The following is a 20,015-nucleotide window of genomic DNA, read 5'->3' on the forward strand; positions in this document are numbered from 1 at the left end:
ACGCACTGTAAGCGGTAGACCAATCACAACAGATCACTGGACCAATCAGAGCAGACTAGGCTCACAGAAAGGAGAAGTTGATGTGACTGAATCTGGTAATAAAGGTCAAAAGTGTTTTTTGACCTTGGATGCATGAAAATCTATTGTAGGAGACCTCCAAAACAAAATTAGGAACCTTTAAACTAGCGCAATAGAAAAACTCCAGTCTTCAGTGTCACATGATCCTCCAGATATAATTCTAATACGCTGATGTGGTGATCAAGAAACATTTATTATTATTATTATCATCATCATCATCATCTAGGGCTGCCCCCTAATAGTTGAATAAACGTTAGTCGACGAAAAGAGGCTTAGGTAAAATTTTTACTTGGTCAGTCACAGAAAAAAAACTCCACAGGAAGCGGAGGAGTCCACAGTCGTGGTGGCAGACCGTTAACAGCTGGTCCTTGTTGTAATGTCGGGCAGGAAATCCAAACGTTCACCTATCATTCATCGACCTCAAATATGGCTTATCATTTAAAACATGCAAGTAGTAGCCACTTTACATGGCCACTCGCCTTAACTTTAAAAGTGTTCCCTATTATTAGGTGCATATCCAAGTGTTTGTGCGGAGTATGGAAGCTAAAGTATTAGCGCGCTCACTGTATGACATGGAGGCACTGTCATTTACCCATTCATTTTTGGTCCTACAGAAAAGAAACTGTAAAGGGTCTACTATTATTTGTGTACACTCACAAAAACAACAAAACGTTGTGCTTTTGTAAAAGGGAGCGTGTCACAAAAATGAACCAAAACTCACCGCATGCTCCTTGCCTCACAGACATAAGAATAGAAAACAAATACTCTCTGATAATGTAATCCATACGAAAGGTGCATTTCTCTCTAAAGGCGTGTCCACTACACTGCGGAGATAGCAAGTCAGCGTTGTCAACTTCATCTTTGCAGCTGACACTGATTCAGAAAACACTAGTTAATTAATAAATAACAAATATCTCTTTGCTGTTTTTCCCGACACATTCAAAATCATTACTTTTGCCGGTGCTTTGCGGCAAGCTTTATGTGTGCGCTTGAGTGTGGAATAGGCTATATAACTGTAGTAGTGTATGTCAGACTTTCAAATTCAACTTACCTGGAATCTTTTCCCAGGTTTGCCGGGTACAGAAATGTTTGATTCCCCTCCATTTCCACAACACATTTTGTGTTCAGATCCTTTTCTGTTGGGATAAAAAACACAGTAAGTTTCCAGACCACAACTATGAAACAAACAAATATTTAAGTACCTGTTGTGCTTTATCATCTCAAAAGATTCAGGTTGTTGGAATATTAAAAAGGATCCAAAGCCACTGTCGCTCTAAACACATTTGTCCTATCTCTGCCCTTAGATGAGTCTAATAAGACAATCTTATGACCTATTGAGTTCCCAGCCATCCTGATTATGCAGAACAAAGAGTTGAAATCAATAGCAGGGGATTCACAGCTTGAGACCAGCATTCTGATACTGAGTTTTCTTGATATCACCCATCACTATTCTCACAGCTACAGAAAGAGTTCAGGGCATACAAGTTTTACAGACTTATGCCCTCAGATATTAAAAGCCATTTCAGGACAATCAAATTATAATCTCCCTTGACAGGCTGTTAACTACATTAGCAAACATCTGTGAAACAGAAGCTATGATTCTACACATGCTAGATGCCATAGAGGAATCTTATTAATAGCATTTTATCAATGTTTTTTTTCCAGCTTGAATCAAACAGTTCCAAATCTGGATTTACGTCACTGTGAAAGTGCAATAAACTCGTCAACAATGACCCATTTTCATCAGCAATATATATAAAATCAAACAGCAACTACTATGAAGTCAAATGATATATTTCTGGAGTATAATTTACAGTAAACCATAAGATAGTAAATAAGGTTATTGATCCCAGGAGGGATACTGTATACTGAAATCAGATAAAGTATGATGGCAGGTACAGACCCAAAAAAATTAATATGATTATCTAGTCAAAAAATAACTATTACAATTAATTTGAATACTGATTCTGATTTTGAATTTGCATTATAGTTTAATATCTCAGACTCCACAGTTCTCACATGCTAAAATAATTAAAATGAATATTTCATGTCAAATTATTTGTTTGTTTAGAAAGTAGCCATGTATTAAGTGGGATAATGTATGACCACCATGTTTATTTTGTAACACGGACCAGGTGACCAGAAAATATGGCATACTATATTGTCAATGGACTTGCATCACATAATTCCATTTGAAACATTTGGAATAATTTGATTTGATTTAATTTATGAAAATATTGACTAAGCTGAATAGTTGGCAAACAATTATTTAAATAAATATACAATATTTACATATGTAAATAAATAATGAATAATAATAATAAATAAAATGACACAAAAAAAAAGCATGAATATTGAAGATGGAAATCAAAACATTAAAGATCAAAAGAAAACACATAAAACATGACCAAATGATGTAGTAAAAACACAGCATAGCCTGTGCAGCTCAAATGACACTTCCATGAACTGGCAAGAAACTCTCTCACGCTGGCCATGTGCCATCGGGTCACCCTTAATGTTGAGCCCCTGGGATTGGCTCAGGTCTCACTCTCAGCTTGGCCAGAGGGACAGCGGAAAGAACATGCAACAGCATTCCCTCAAACACTATCTCAGCAGCAGTTGGTAAAAAGGCTTTCTGTCCAATAAATGGACACCAAATAAAGTTTTGTGGTTCAGTCAGCTGGACGTTTATGATGCACAGGCTAATGACAAACACAAGGCATGGCCTAATAGCAACACACCCAATACGACAGCAGGCTAAAGCATGTCTGAAACCAAACTCTCCTGCTGACAACAACAGGGAAGTGGAAAGCATCTGCAGCTGACTCAGAAATCCTTGGAAAGGATGCACTCCGAAGCCACACTAGCTGTAACAACTTCCTGTTAGAGCAGGAAACAACTGGTTTCCTCTCAGCGTTGGTGGCCAATGTCCAATAAGGATCCCCATCTGGATTTACCACATCTAGTAGCCATTCCAAAAATCTGAATTTCCTGCATTATGTCACTCAGGTGCCAGAGTAATATGTTGGCAACAGCACGAACTGGAAAGATTGACAAAATCCTGAACACAATAACACAAAGTCCAAGCAAATATTTATCATCTACATTAAACAAAGGCAGCGACAATGCCCCGAAGCACATTTCCATAATTATTTGCTTCAGTTTATGGAAGTAAAACTATTAACAATGCATGGTTCAGTTAGTAACCTGAAACTGTAACTGCATGCAAGAAGGTAGTAAGGTGAGGTGGACTCAACTAATGTGGGGAAAGGGTAAAACATTAACTAGTTAAACCTCCACATCCCTTTATCCACCTAAAAGGTTTTGTGAAGTTCTCTTTACATAGTCTTAGGACTGAATATGAACATTTTCGTAGAAGGACCCAAACTCATTTGGCCATGGGAACCTGCTCGGTTATGCAACGTTGGCAAATAGTCCATTCAAACTCCCTTCCTGCCTTTGTCCAAAATAGAGAGAGAAAGAAAGAGAGAGTGCAAGTAAAACAGAAAGTTAAGTGTCATTTAGTCTTTCAAATACAAGGTCTAAATGTCATATGACACAGGACAGAAACAAAGTCTGAAAAATCTTTGAATTTGGAATATTACAGTAATGAGGGACCTTTAACAGTTCCAACATTACAAACGAAGACTGGGAATTGACTGGGAATCAAAAGGATATTTATGAGTCGGAAAGCTCACACAGGCTGTCCGGGAGCCCATGATCAGTGCTCGAGTCTTGTGACTGAATGTTACGCTCCAGTGGGACACGTGACTACATCACTACAATGTAGCAAATATTTCACGCTTCGATGGATTTACCAAGACACATGTTCTCCCACGGCTTTAATGTCAGCCGTTCATGTGAGAGACATGCATGAAAGTAATCATGCAAATAATCTTAATGAAGAAAAAGTGAAAAGAAAAAAAAGAAAGCATGTATGACACTAATGGGATGTCCTCAGATAAAAAGATGGATGGAGAGAGAGACAAAGTTTTATCATATTTACAGACTTCCCACTGTCACAGAAAACCTGGAAACGGGTAGTCGACATTAAACTTCATTCCCATTTAAAATAAACAATTAAAGAAAGAATTTGATTAAAATGGCAAAAAAAAAAAAAACACTAATTTCCTGATGTTGAATGTTAATGTACATTACATGTCATCTGACCTAAATATAAAGAAAGTTTAGAAAATGTGAGGATAGATAGATAGATAGATAGATAGATAGATAGATAGATAGATAGATAGATAGATAGATAGATAGATAGATAGATAGATAGATTTCCATCACATTTCCAATGAACTCAATAAGGTCATGTGATGTGACCCAACACAAAAACATAAGTACTGAGCCATATAGTATAAAGAATACCTTTACCTATAAAGCATTGCCTTATCAGATATACTTTCTTAGAACTTTGTGAAAACCCATTACTGACCACAGGATTAAAAGGTCGTGTCACAAAACCTATTGAGCTGACTAACTAGACAGCATTTTGGAGGCACCACAGGAACGATTCGACAGTCTAGGAAAGCACTACACTAGGATTTGAAAGTCAGCTTGTGTGTGTGTGTGTATTGTGATATATCAAGTGACAGAGCTGAAACTCAACTCACCTCTCCGGTTCATGGGCCGGACCCGAACCGCCACCTTCACATTGGCGTTGTTCAAATTAGAGTCACCCATGTTGTACGTCGATATATCCACGAGAAGACGTGTTATAAAACGACCGAAAAGCTTCCAGACAGCCTTGAGTTCATAAAATAAAACTCATCTAGATTTGCCTGTCACCGGAGTCCCGGATAATTCGTGATATCTGAAGCTTGTCGTGTCCAAAAATGGTCAGCATCGTCCTTAATGGGTTGCTTTTCTGCGTTTTGAACGGCACAGTAAAAACATTGTCGTTTTAATAATGTAAGAGAAAAGTTTAGTGGAATGTCTTGACAGCTGGAGCTTTAGTTGGATCAAAAACAGAGTCGAGAGCAAAGCCAACTCCCTCCTGGATTCCTGTCACATACACACTGGGTCAAACTGCAAATGTCAAGACTTTTGTCCAGCAGGAAACCAAGCAACTAATAAGTAAGCAGGGTTTAAATAATTCATGCCTGGCTGTGACAGTCTAACTACCACATTTTGCTTTAATATGGACGTTTAGAAAAACCATTGCATTTTAAAAAACAGACATAAGCAAATAAATAATATATCTCTGAACTATTTAAATGGTGGTTTAAACTGGGTAAACTGCACTACATGCAGATATGTAACGTTACAATGTCTATCCAATAGTATAAAACAAATAAGATAATATTTGCACTAGGCCTACACAGGACTATAAGACTAATGTTAGGCTGTCAAATGCTGATTTGTCAATGCAGCACTTTTACATAATGGCAAACAAACCAGTTTAAGACAGAAAAAGACTGAATGTAAATGTCAACGATAGAAAAAATCCTAATCTGGCAGTTATTTCCGAAATCTGATCGTAAATTGTTGATTAAATGGTAGGAGATCCCGAAGTATCTGATGCGGTTTTGTTGAATTTTGGTTTCTTTTCAAGCTGGATCCAACTTCATTAAAACAATGGTGTTGCTCTACATTCCCATCCAGCTCGGTAAATCTTCAGGGTTAATATCCAATATCACGGAGACAAGACACGCGTATTTTATAGAATTAGCAAACCCGAGAAAATGAAGACTGAACTGATTTAAAGACTCCAGCGTGGATGTCACGGGCGTAATAACAAGGAGCCGCTTTATTTCATGGCTGAGAGCAGCATGAAGCCAGTGATGTTAACGGTGATCTATGACGCCCAGCGGAAGTTCATCTTTTAAAGTAAAAGTCCCTAAAATAACAACAAAACATATATATATATATATATATATATATATATATATATATATATATATATATATATATATATATATATTCATACATCCACCAATAATAATACTTATAAAATTAATTAAAAAAATTCAACAGTCCTATAACAATTATAATTATTGTTGTGTTTTTTATAATTATCATCATTAATATGAAGTAGTAGTCGTACTATAAGCCTTTTTCATTAAATGTAGATTTTTGTTGAGGCACCTAAAAAATCTGCCATTACATCCATTTGCGATCAGCTGATCTCCTGGAACAGGCTTTCAACCTCCGATGAGGAAGAGCTGATTATGTTTGGAAGTTCGTGCCATTGAGATGAGGTCAGATATATTTCGGTAACGTTAGTTTTCCCATTTAAAAATCTTTCCCTCCATCTTTTTCGTCGTTTACAGACACTTTTAAATATATTCTTATCCATATAAAGTTGGATATTCCGAATGCTCACATAAACTCAGAACAGCAGAATAGCTTTGGAAATAGAGATTCTTCGATATTACTTATTTTGAGGAGGGTAAATACGGCCAACATATTTTGTACTTATACTGGTCTGGTAGCACAAATAACTGCAGCAACTTACTTAACGTTACATTTTCTTGAAACCCGTTTAACGGTTCCTAATCATAATATTAGGTCTAGTTCTATTTGTTCATGTTGTGCGACACCTGCTGGCCATAAGCACATTGAACCACGGATCCCATACAAATAGAAAGAGCACATAGAATATTTTAAATATTTATATATATTTTTTAATATATTTATTTGCTTTATATATATATTTACAACTAATTTTGTCAGCGTCATTATTCAGGTGTAGCTACACGAAGACGGTTATGTCACGTGGTGTGTTATTTTTTCTCAGCGCCGAGATGGACCGATCACAGTCGTTTGAAATGACTGGTAACTGGTTATTAAAATATTTGTTTTATTTGTATGTCGGATACCAACAGAAGAGGCTTTTCTATAATGTAGATTTAAAGTCATATTTATTTGAGATAATGATTTGTCACACAGTTGACTGCATGTAATACTGTTATATCCCACTAGAGGATGCTCAATTCTCAAATAAAACCACCCAAATTCACTTTCGTGAGACCAAAGGATATTAAAGAGATAGTTCACACAAGAATGAAAAATTCTGTCATCATTTACTCACCCTCAAGTTGTTACAAACCTGTATAAATGCCTTTGTTTTGCTGAACACAAAAGAAGATATTTTGATGAATATGGGTAACCAAACAGTTGTGGGGCACCATTGACTTCCACATATGGGGGGGAAAATACCATGTAAAGTCAATGGTGCCCCACAACTGTTTGGTTACCCATATTCATCAAAATATTTTCTTTTATTGTACAGCAGAAGAAAGAAATTCATACAGGTTTGGAACAACTTTAGGGTGAGTAAATGAGATAATTAAAACATTTTGGGTTAACTATCTAATGTGGTACATTAGCCGTACATTTTAAATCACTATTATTGAATAACCATTCACTTAAAAGTTGTTTGCATAAGTTTTGAAAAGTGAGCAAATAATTACATTGTCAAAAAGTTTGGTCTAGATTTGTCACTAAGTTTGCTTGAAGCTGAGTCACTGTTCTTGTACAATCACTCAGACTGCACTTACAGTACATGAGTACGTTGTCTGCAACTGAAATGTCATGGTCCACCCATAAAGGTTGAGAAAGTTTAATTTGACTGTCCTTTAAGTAAAAGAAAAAGGTTGTGCGCACATATTCATTCATCAATGTTGCAGTGAAAACATGTCTGCTCAAGAACACAGTCACAATATGGAGAAAACCCCAACACAATTAATACAGCTGAAATGCTAATACAATTTGACGTTCACTGATTGTATCATTTATTTAGAGTTGCCGCAATTGTGCAATTATTGGCAAAGACCCTATTAAAGTCTAAATTAGATTTAGATCAGCTTACTGAACAAATCACATGCATTAATCACAATGTAAGCAAAATTCCGCAGCGAAATTGAATCCTCGTGGGGTTTTTTCAGGATCTATGACTTAATCATTGCAGTCTGGGTACATACAGTGCACTTTGAAGCTTGGTAATTTAGTGTAAATGTTAGAGCGTGAGGGGTCTGACGGGGCCTGAGAGGGATCTCCTGTGATCTGCGTGGCTACAAGAGGAGGGGCCTTCCAGGGGAAAGGGCATCTGCTTTGAATCCCACCACGCGGGCAGTCTACACCCCACTGTTGTGCTTTCGCCTCCTATCAGACCTGAAGATACTATTAGATAAGATCAGCAAACCACATCCACTTCAGACCAATATTAATGAGCTCCTTTCCATTGCATATGGGTAAATATTATGCACACGGGACACTATGGGTAAATATTTTACATCCACTTCAGACCAATATTAATGAGCTCCTTTCCATTGCATGGGTAAATATTATGCATATGGGACACTGTGGGTAAATATTTGTTTATTGAATAAGGTTAGGCAAACCCCTATTCGTAAGGTCAAATGTGTGTTAAAAAACATAAAAGATTCACGGACAATAAAATGTGTGAGGAAATCTTACAGTGTATACACGATTATGTTTTTTCTCAGTCAATTTGGTATGTCTCGAATAATCCTTAACATTTACAAACCAGTAAGTGTATTTCTCGAAACAAATCGCACAAACAGCACCACACAATGCACTACCAGCAAAAGACTGTAACTTTCTCAAAATCATTAGTTCATCTCTCAAAAGTAAGTATTTATGTCAATGAACACATAAGTGCCATCAGAATGACAAGTCCTTGTGTCATTGTTCACAAACAAGCTAGTCAAAATGTTTAGCCACGTAGTCAATATAACAGTGGATTTTCAGATGTGAACTATGGCTACGATTTTGATGACATCTGTATGGCATACATCAATTTTAACAGAACAAATTGTCACATTACTGTATGTGGGATATTGATTGCAAGAGACTGGACAGGATTGACAGTGACACTTTTACTGTTGGCCTGTCAACAAATTACAGTACAATGTAATTGTGATATATAAAAGAAAAAGACAAGACTACTGCATATAGCGTATGAAGACTTCAAATGTAAAATGCCTCCAAGTCCGTCTAAAGTTTTTGTTTAATATTAACATTTTTATCAGGCTTCTATGTATAGGTTTAAGTACCGGCATTTCTGAATGGGCTGAGGCTGGGATTTAGTGAGTTTGAAGTAAAAGTATTTGATGAACGTATACTATGTGCGGAGACGGAGAGCATTCACTCAATAGTATTATCTCATTTTTGACAGAGGTGGCTTTTAGAGGCTTTTGCATCGGAGGTCTTCATATATAATATAAATAATTTTTTCTCAGTTGCTTTGGTGCATTTCTCAGAATTTTCAAAACTACTTTTTCATCCTCCACATCATCTAGTCACATGTGTACATCATAAAAGCAATTTCTAATTTTTTAACAAATTGCAAATGCTTTGCTACATCTATGCAATGTATTATGTACAAGTGTCTGCTGTTTCCTACATTATCAATTGCTTATGGTATGTTGATCAAAATATATAGTCTTACCCCGCAAAACATCTAGGCATTAGTTCATCGCATAAGTCAGTCAATGCAAAATGGTTGAACTAGTTGTCATAAACTGTCAAGCATATTTTCTATACATCTCTATTATACTTTTTTGGTAAATGTGTCCTGAATTGATGAGTTGCAGAGGTGAATTTTGAATTTCACTAGCGATATGAAGGAAATGTAAAGGGCTAGATCAACCAATAATCAACCAGTTCCCAAAAAGAGCTCAGAGGTGGATCTTATGAAGCTTCATTTGGCAAGCATAAATAGACAGAGCACAACAGTGTTACAAATTCTGACAATGGAAGAACAACAAGGAAACAAACATGGTCAACAGCTGGGAAGAAGAAGAAGAAGAGTAAGGATGTGTGGTGGAAGGGTACGGTACACAAAACAAGAAGAGGTCAAGATTGTAGACAAGTTTCTGACTAAATAAGGGCACTATTGTGGACCATGGCTTCGATGTTCTACAAACGTTTGATGACATGAATGATTTCCCAGCATTCAGCTGCATCTTTCGACCCGCCTCAGCCATTGTAAGGTCATGATTGAGGACATGGTCCACAATAGTGATCCTTATTACATCAGATACGTGTCTACGTCATTTGCCTTATCTACCTCTTCCTCTGTTTCGCCTCCCAACCCTTCTACCACATCCTTACTCCTCTTCTTCTTCCCGGCTGTTTGTTTCCTTGTTCTTCCATTATAAGGAATTGTAACTGTATTGTGCTCTGTCTATATTCTTTCTAGTTGAAAAGATTCGTGACATGCATGTCTGAGCTATTTTAGAGAACTGGTTGATCATTGGTTGATCTAATGCTTTACATTCCCCTTCATTAGTGAAATTCACGATTCATCAGCACAATTCACTTGAGCAATTCAGGACACGCCCACATGGAAAGAACCTATGAGGATATATGTGCATATATGCGTATATATGCCACATATAGGCAAAATTGAGGTGCATACATATATAGGCTCCTGTATTGCTTCTTTATATCCACATATAAGCCCTATATGTACATACAAGAGAAGATCAAAAAGATAAAAAAAAAATGTTCTGTTCAGTTTTTTGTCTTATTTTTGTTCTTGTACTATTTGATTGTTGTTAAGTAAATAAATAATGTAAATTTCTACATTTTGGGCTTTTATTTATGTTGCCTACACTGTAAAAAAAAGTGTAATTTTACAGGTAATGGTCTGTATTTTTTTTACAGAATTTTACCGTTTTGTCATTATACAGTGAATGCCTGTTATTTTACAGATATTTGCTGTCGTTTAAAGGTCCACTATTAAATGTACAGGTAATTGCTTGTATTTTGGTTTTACATCAATTTTACGTTTTTTAAAAAGGAACTTGTCTTTACAAAGTAATATTTTACAGATTTTTTCTGTGAAATTAGAAAACAAAGAAAAGAAGGTATAACTGCAGAAATCTGCATCTATTCAATATGAAGCATGTGTTTGTTTTTTTTACTGTAAGGTTAAATAATAATATTTGTACATACAGTAGCCTACCCTAGGCTACAGTAGGCCTGTATTGAATTCTTTTTTATTGCTTAGGCTATAGTCTTTTAATCTTGTCTTGCATTGTCTTATTCTCCCATAATTTCATGTATATTTTATTAATATTTTTCCAAATCTCCTTGCTGCACATTCAGGGCTTTGTGTGTGTGTGTGTGTGTGTGTGTGTGTGTGTGTGTGTGTGTGTGTGTGTGTGTGTGTGTGTGTGTGTGTGTGTGTGTGTGTGTGTGTGTGTGTGTGTGTGTGTGTGTGTGTGTGTGTGTGTGTGTGTGTGTGTGTGTGTGCGCGTGTGCCATAGACAGTAAAAGAAAGGGCGTGCGCGCGCGATGACGCAGATTCAAATTCGCCACCATTACTTCCGCTGTTTAGTCCCGCCCACAACGGTTAGCTGATCAGTTATGGAGTCTTTATTACATGCGATAAAATAAATGATCTGAGAGAAAAAAAAAAGTTTGAGAGAAAAAGTTATCGCACTGATAGCAAAAAAGCATTTCATGAGAGAAAAAAGAATATTTGAGAGAAAGTTTTCATACCAATAGCAAAAAATAATAATATTTGAGACTAAAAAAAGTTTTGAGAGAAAGTATTTTCTAATAGAACATAAAAAATATAAATTTTACATTTTTAAAATTATTTCTGAGAAAAAAAATCTCTCTCAAAATACTTTGAAAAAACTCTCAAATATATATTTTTTGCTATCAGTGTGAAAACATTTTCTCTAAAAAAAAGTGTTTCTCTCAAAACGCTTTCCTTTGCTCTCGATGCAATTTCTTGCTCTCGTGTCAGGATTTTGCTTTTGCTGTGAAAATTGTGTCATGGGCGGGGCCACGTTCCTATTGGCCAGTCGGGTGAGCATCCTCTTGTCTTGGGAGTCTTACTGAATCATTACATTGTTCGGTTCATCGGCATAGATGAACTCTGCCTTAGTTTAGCATAATACACAATATAATACACATTCATTCATGAATATGAGTGCTATTTTTTTATGTTTAATCTTCAGTGATGCTGATCTTGCTCAGCCAGCTGCCCATCGAGTTGTGTGTGTCATCATCTTACCCATACGCGTAGGAGCTTCAAAATCTAAGTTTTGTCCCCCCCCACTATTTCCCAATGTAAGATTTTGTTTTGCATTGCCTGCCTATCTCTGCCGATTTCGGAGTCTCCAAATGAATCCATTCTGCAACTTTTAAATACATAATTCAATTTTTAAAAACGAAATTATAGGCTTAAAGGGATAGTTCACTTTGAAATAAATTTTTGGTATGTTTTAGCTTACCTCAAGGGCATCCAAGATGTAGGTGTCTTTTTTTCCGCAGTAGTTTCAATTTTGATATTTTTAGGTCAAACCGTTCTTGTCTGTCAGTCATATAATGCAGGTCTATGGTCACCACCTCAAAGAGCATGCACAGAATCCAAATTAAAACAATTCCCCGTCGTCCAAATTAAACAATTCCCCATCGTAAGTACACATTGATGGCCCAAGACACGAAACGAGCGGTTTGTGTGAGAAAAACGAAAAACGAACAGTATTTATATAGTTTTTACCTCTTATACACAGCCATGTCCAAGTGATCTGATCTGACGTGTACGCAGACTGGTGCATAGATATATACACACTAGATGTCACCTTGTCTACGGCAGTTCATTGGAACGAATGTCTTTAAGGCGACATCTAGTGTACATATCTATGCACCAGTCTGCATACACGTCAGATCAGATCACTTGGACATGGCTGTGTATAAGAGGTAAAAACTATATAAATACTGTTCGTTTTCTCGCACAAACCGCTCGTTTCGTGTCTTAGGCCATCAATTATTGGACGACGGGGAATTGTTTTAATTCTGTGCATGCTCTTTGAGACAGTGACCATAGACCTGCATTATATGACTGACAGACAAGAACGGTTTCAAGAATTGAAACTACTGCGGAAAAAAAGACACCTACATCTTGGATGCCCTTGAGGTAAGCTAAAACATACTAAAAATAAATTTCAAAGTGAACTATCCCTTTAAGTGCAGGGTCCGAAAGTTGGTCGTTTTGTCGCTATGGTTACACACACACAGACACACACACACACACACACCGTTGGCGGTGCGCTCAAAGTCATCTGTCAGTTGTGCAGTTACCCAAAATATCCTGAATGAAGTTAAAACCATAGACTGGTTAAAACCCATCATGTCACTGGATGAAATAAAATCGACTAGCAAAAATACAGGAGGCCGCCTTACAAACGAGTGTGTGGAGGATATTGTCATTTCGCCGTAAGGTTTTTTATTTTTTAAATAAGAGACGATCTAAGGCTGAAATGTGTTTTTTTAAATCAAGTGATCAAAGTGCTCGTTGCCGCTGCGATCAGTGGCGCGATACAGTGTTTTCTCGTGTGGCTCGTGCACACGCCGCACTGTCTTCACTCGGACGCGCGCTTCAATCCGTTGCGGATACTCTCTATTCGTTCTGGTGAAATAACAAAACATAATGCACACAAACGTGTCCTTGCTTGAAATACAGCCACTGATGAACATAATCGGTTTTGATGAGTGAAAAAAACTATACGAGAAAAAAATATATACAAGTGCGGACTTGAACCCAGAACCTCTGACACGCTTGGCAAAAGTTCTACCACTGGACCAAAAAAATATACGTTAGTTAGTCACACGAAATTTCTTGGCACTGACAACATATAGTAGGCTACATCTCATTAAACGACAACTTAAACCCCATGTAGCCTACTATTTGAATCGATTGCTGGACATTGTAATGTTATTGTACATATATCTGATATTGATATTGCCCCTCTGTATATTCACCAGGCCCACCTATTAATGACGTTCTGTATCCGCCAAAGGAAACGTGGAAGTTAAAATACTGAAATAAATACTGATAACATATTTTGAGCATTTAAGTGCTTTATATATATATATTTCCCCGAAGCCCCTCAGATCATTTATTTTATCGCATGTAATAAAGACACAATTCTAGCTCCATAATCAGTCGAGTTTGGATCTGTATCAAGGGCAAGCGGGAGATTTGAATTTCAGTCTACTCTCGTGAAGTGGATTGTGAGATTAACAGTGGTTCAAAACAATTGTGTTCGTCGTGAGCAGCCGTGAGCAGGAGCCCTGTTGTCAGTCAGTCCGTTTGGATCACTGATCTATATAATGTCATTCTGTATAGATCATTGGTTTGGATTCTTCGGAAATAACGCCCTTTTCAGTGAGCCTGGTTCGTCACAGCGGACATCATGCCAACCGATCACCGGCTGAGGTAAGAGTCTACATGTGTCTACATTTTATATTACATTTGTGTTAAGTTTACGTTACAGTTTTCAAGCTAACGTTAGCATGTTAAATGATGTTCAGTTAACTGGCGAGAGCTGGAGGCAAAACACTGAAATTTTCCATCTGTTTTAAGAAAGATATCCCACACCTCAAAAGACCTAAAACAAGCTTTCGTAGACTTGTTATACATATCAAAGTCTGTTTAATTGTGTATAAAATATTTGTTAATACGCGATAGTATCTGTCAGTAAATCAATCTCTTAAATGGCGGGACATTTTGAAACACTGACTGGAAGCTGAAAACTCTTCTCTTAAAAAATAGTAACCACGTTTTTGGCGGATTTTTATTACCATTTTTAATAACCACAGTTATACTACAAATAGGCCTAACGTTACCAAGGTTGTTTTTTTGTTTGTTTTTTTGTTAAACCATAGTTCATTTTCGTAAGGGTTAACGTGGCTATCAAGACCGTTAAGAAAACGAATTCAGTAAATACTGTACTTGCTGATGATACAGGAAAGCACATGAGACTAGAATATGAACACCACATGATAAATTGCATATTCTGGCTGCATCTGCTTGTCAACACGTAGCTATAGAATGCATATATGTGCATATATTAGGCTTATAAAGTAAGTTGAGGTTTTGCATTGTCCCAGTGGAACATATTCTGACATGTGTAAATGTAATATACTGAGTTGTAAAAAAAAACATATATATATATATTGTGATTTCAGGTCAAGTGGAAAGCAGAATGATCATGGCAAACAAGGTATGGGAAGAAGTAATTTAAAATATTGTAATGGCCGAGTCTTCTGATTCCATATGATTGTAAATGTAATTTGTTTTATACTTTCCCATGTGAATATTCATTTGATTCTTGTGAGGCCACTGGAGCTGCACAAGGTTTGGGTTTGCTACAGTAAGACCACGATTGTGTTTGATTCCACCCCCACCCATCTAATTTTTTTTTTTTTTGTAACATGGCTCTGTCATTTAGAAACATGGGTTTTCCTATCACTTAATGACACATATCTCTACCTTTCATTCCAGCCAGAGGATCTGATGGTTGCTGCTCGCATCTCAGCCTACCTGATGGAAATTTCTTGCTGGAGGAATGACCTTCACCTTCAACTCAACCTTGCCAAGACAAAACTGCTTATGGTTTCACTTTCAGCCAAACCATGCAATCCTGCTGATTTGCCTTATACAACACCAGAAAGATCCGGCCCTTCCTATCGGAGTCACACAACTCCTTGTCTAAGCTCTTGTTCTATCCAGACTGGACTATTGTAATGCTCTCCTGGCAGCTCTTCCAGCATCAGTCAAACCTCTGCAACTGATCCAGATGCTGCAGCAAGACCTAAACTCACTGCTTCAGATCTATGTGTCTCCAGAAGCTTGTGTTCTGCAAGTGAACGGCGCCTTTTGGTGCCATCATCCCAAAGAGACACAAAATCACTTTTACTGACCTTTCCCTGGACTGTTCCCTGCTGGTGGAATGACCTGCCCAACTCAACACATTTTCAAGAAACCGCTAAAGATCCATCTTTTCATGAACACTTGACCCAATAATACTAAATCTTTGTTTTAATTAAAAAAAAATTGCTATGTGTACTGTGCTACACTAACTGGGACTTGTCACTGCACTTGTTGCTTCTATTGTTCTCTTAATTTTTAAGTCACTTTGGATAAAATGTAATTGTAAATGTGTAAAATAAGTTATATTAGAGTATAAAGGCATACAGCAATTGCCTTTTAATGTGGATATTTTTACATGTTCTAAATTATATACTAAGATTGTATTTCCTATCATTCACGTATCTTGATGTTCAGTGTTTGTTTAATGAGTAATACTAAATGTGCAGGTATTCTGTACTTATACGTTTAGTTAATTTAACAGAAATTGACTGTACATTTGCTATTATTAAGTACTTAATTAGAGATTGGTCAAAGTTGTGAAATTTGAAATGCAAAAATTAAAACTGTAAATATACAAACTTTGTATTTGAATTTATGTACTTAATGCATTTTTATACATAACTTCATAGTTATTATACACAGAAAAACTATATATTAAAAGATAATTACTGTAGATAGACAGCATTGTTATAAAATAACTTTATAAAACCCCAAATTTACAGTTTAACCTGAAAGTTAAATGTTTTTTAAAGCGGTTTAATAAGCCATTATCAACAGTAATGTACTGTAATTTAATTAATTTTGACTGTAAAGTCAATTCTGTATTTTTACGGTTTTTGCCTGTAATTTTGTGAAATGGTTATTTGCCGTAATTTAACGGAATCCGTCTGGAAACTTTGCTGCCAGAGATTTACCGTTTGTATATGGGATTTTTTTTTTTTTTTTTTACAGTGTAGTAGCTATGGATTTGAATAATTTTACTAATATATAGGTGAACATATAGGTGCATATATGTACATATAATATAGGAAAACGGCCAATTTTATATGTCACATATATTTAAAACCTAAAACCTATATGTTTATATAGGTTATTTCCATGTGGGACATGTACAAAAGTCTAATAGAAATAGAAATATACGTGACGCATTATGACTAGCTCAATCATTTTGCATTTGATGACACGCGATGAACTAAAGCCTACATGTTTTGAGGGGGAAGACTATATTTAACAGAGAACCAGTATCACATTTTGAGCAACATAACATAAGCAGAATGGGCTATTTTGACCTAGCAACCACCTACAACACTCTAGTAACCGCATAGCAATGTCCTAACAACCATTCAGAACAGCTTGGCAACCACATACAGAAGCAACAGAATAGCAACCAATCACAAAACTCTAGCATCATGGTGGCTACATTTATACACATCCAAACATCAAATTAGTAAAATGTAAAATTATAGTTTGTTTTTCCACACATGAAATGTTGCTCGGTCATGATGATGATTTAACTTATTAGCTTGATTATGAATTAGATAAACAATCAACTGTCAATAACAAACAAGTGTAAACACCCGCAATGGGAACTTTATGTTGTCTTTTCCTCGACTTAATTCATCTTTATTATGAAGGGCGATAAGGGACAGTATTCCATGTAGGCGAAGGTCTTCTGGATTACTGGCCCCAAGGCGGCTTATCGTGGGGGTTCGTTAAGATGACACGATTAAGATAATTGTTCCGGCAGCTAATCAGACGGAAGTGTGGCAGGCAGAGGGTTCGATTTCAGGGACGACACTTATCTTTACAGAGAGGGTTCAAAGGGGGTAGGTGGCATGGGTAATCAATTAACTGTTCCCCAGGCTTAGAGAAGTGCTGTCTTATGAATGATCCTGTCGACAACATTAGAGAGGACAAGATCTAAAGCAGAACATCTGATGCTGAGAGCAAATGCTCTCAAATTGGGGTATAATTACTTTTGACACTTTAATAATTGTCTGTAAGTGTGATTTTTTGCACTAGCGACATAAATGTACACAATTTATCAAATATTTTTGGAGTGCACAAAACAGACCTGAAATGTATGAATCATAAACCTGAGAAGGTTAAGCCAGAAGTAAAAAGGTGGAAATATACAGTACATCAGCAATTTTTCCAAGAAGAATTAAATGCAGTCTCCTGCCCTTCTTGCCCTGTAGAGAATGCAGACAGAGCTGCGCGGCTCCGTGTGTTAGATGACTCATACTGTGCGAGAGCAGGATTAGTAGATTGGAAATGGGTTTCCGGGAAATCGGAGGTGAGCAACCATCTTCTCTCACTCAGCACGACGTTTGGTTTCATTTCTCATCTTTGTCTTCTCTCTTTCTCTTCTCTAAAGTTTTTTTCCGCTTCATTTTGTGTGGTCAAATTATAGCCTAAAACAAAAGAGGCTTAAATGTTAAGGAGGTGATAGATACAAACCTGTATGCAAGTATGATAGATAGATAGATAGATAGATAGATAGATAGATAGATAGATAGATAGATAGATAGATAGATAGATAGATAGATAGATAGATAGATAGATAGATAGATAGATAGATAGATAGATAGATCATCATCATCATATAGTGCTTTATACAATACAGATTGTGTCAAAGCAGCTTCACATTAATACATTCACAATTAAGAAACAAAGTTGTAGGTCCCTAACTCAATCTGCTTGAAATCACATTGTTCTCTATAGGGCACAGCTGATTGGTTTCTGCTGTATCAGTAGCCAATAAGCTCGCTGCTAAGCCTTCAAATAATTGGTAAGCATTTGCCTTAGCAGTGCAGAGTGCTTTCAGAAACCCTCCACCTTCCCCAGCTCCACCTGTATAGATCTGCTACGGGTAATTCATGTATGCTATATTGCACAGCAGCAGCATGTCTTACTTGCTTGCAGTAGCAGCATTAACCAACACCAGCAGCAGCGTAGCAGATCTATTCCGCCAAGACCAAATATATCAGTATTGTCATTTGGTTTTTTAACAGGGAAATTGCGCCAGAATTAGCCAAAGGCTATTTTTCATCTGTAGTCCCTGGACATAATGTTACAAGTTACCCAGAAAGAAATACATGGTTAAAATACATGCTAGTAGAATTTAATCAAATACATAACACAATCCATAAAACCATCTACTGATAAAAACAAATAAATGAAAATAGAAACAAATACAAAACAATAGCAGAACAGCCAGGAGGTATAGAGTATGTTGACAAAGCTGAGTTCTAAATGAACCATTTCTTCACCTGATTCATATGTATCTAGTTCTCTTATAGTTGTTAGAATAGCGTTCCATTCTCGTACAGCTTTAACAGAGAAATCAGACTGGCTAAGATTCATCTGTCTTAAGCCTGGTTCACACGGCAGGATAATTAGGCCGATTTTAGCCCCGATTCACCCCTTCCGACAATCTTAAGGATGCTCCGATTATCGTAAAATAATCTGATCAGATATTCCTGCCATGTGTGGTGTGTTAAGACTGCTCTCGTCTGCTCGGAAGGACGTCGGGACCGCTCCGATCTCAAATCGGGGATATCCAACATGTTGGATTTATTTGGCCCGATTTCTTCTCGTGTGTGGTGTCGCCCGGGGACAAACGAGCACGCAGCCTGTGGACTGTGGTGTGTAGCCAATCAGAAAGCGAGGTGACGAGGCGGCGAGGAAGCACCAGGAAACAAAATCAAAACAGCCGGCGGCATGGCGCACCAGAAAGTCCGGTGGACGTCGGAGATCATCGCCTTTTCTTTTGATAAAGGTTTTTTTTTCGGTTAAAAACAAACTACAAACTATCGCCACTGCATCCTCTTCGTCCGCCATGATTGTTTACTCTGAAGTCCCGTTTGATCTCGAGGGATTTTGCGAGATTTCCCGTCTGACCTGGGAATGCTCGGGAGTCAAATTGGTTCGTGTGTGATGTGTTGATTTTGCCGTGTGGCTGCGCCACCCGTGATTTTTTATCGCCCGACGCAGTTATCTTTTTCACGTCCTGCGCCACGTTGTTTAAATAGCAAATGCATTTGCGCCCATTTGTGTGCCAATGGCCAACAAAAACCTGGTCTAAATTCAATAGCGCAGTATTTTTTTTAATTTTTTTTAAAGGGCACATTAGTAATATGCACCTATGCACAACGCGCATACACTCAGCTTATTACACACACAGGGTAGCAGCAGCACACAAACTAGCCAAATATTAAAAATAAAAGGATACAATGTAAAAGATTAATATTGTGTACATAAAGATATGGTAGAATCCGGCTTGTCC

At 37.0% G+C, this 20,015-nt stretch overlaps 1 protein-coding gene and 1 long non-coding RNA gene across 3 annotated transcripts in view; one reads left to right on the forward strand and one right to left on the reverse strand.

Annotated features, from left to right (window-relative positions):
• The window catches only part of kif13ba (kinesin family member 13Ba), a 47,131-nt gene extending 41,256 nt beyond the window's left edge, over positions 1–5,875 (reverse strand). For both annotated transcript variants that reach the window (XM_082144078.1, XM_082144077.1), the window contains exons 1-2: positions 4,698–5,875; positions 1,130–1,214 (exon numbers count right to left, since the gene is read on the reverse strand). In XM_082144078.1, coding sequence (XP_082000204.1) covers positions 1,130–1,214; positions 4,698–4,767 — 155 coding nt within the window. In that variant the 5' untranslated portion in view covers positions 4,768–5,875. The remainder of the gene's footprint in view (positions 1–1,129; positions 1,215–4,697) is intronic.
• A 331-nt stretch (positions 5,876–6,206) lies between these two features.
• On the forward strand, positions 6,207–16,257 carry LOC309479904. The gene is made up of 3 exons (XR_014199471.1): positions 6,207–6,284; positions 15,043–15,077; positions 15,359–16,257. It is a non-coding gene; the product is annotated as an uncharacterized lncRNA (long non-coding RNA).
• The last annotated feature ends 3,758 nt before the right edge of the window (positions 16,258–20,015 follow it).

This window comes from Leuciscus leuciscus (genome assembly GCF_965113295.1).
Source record: "Leuciscus leuciscus genome assembly, chromosome: 17".
In the NCBI taxonomy this organism is placed as follows: domain Eukaryota; kingdom Metazoa; phylum Chordata; class Actinopteri; order Cypriniformes; family Leuciscidae; genus Leuciscus; species Leuciscus leuciscus.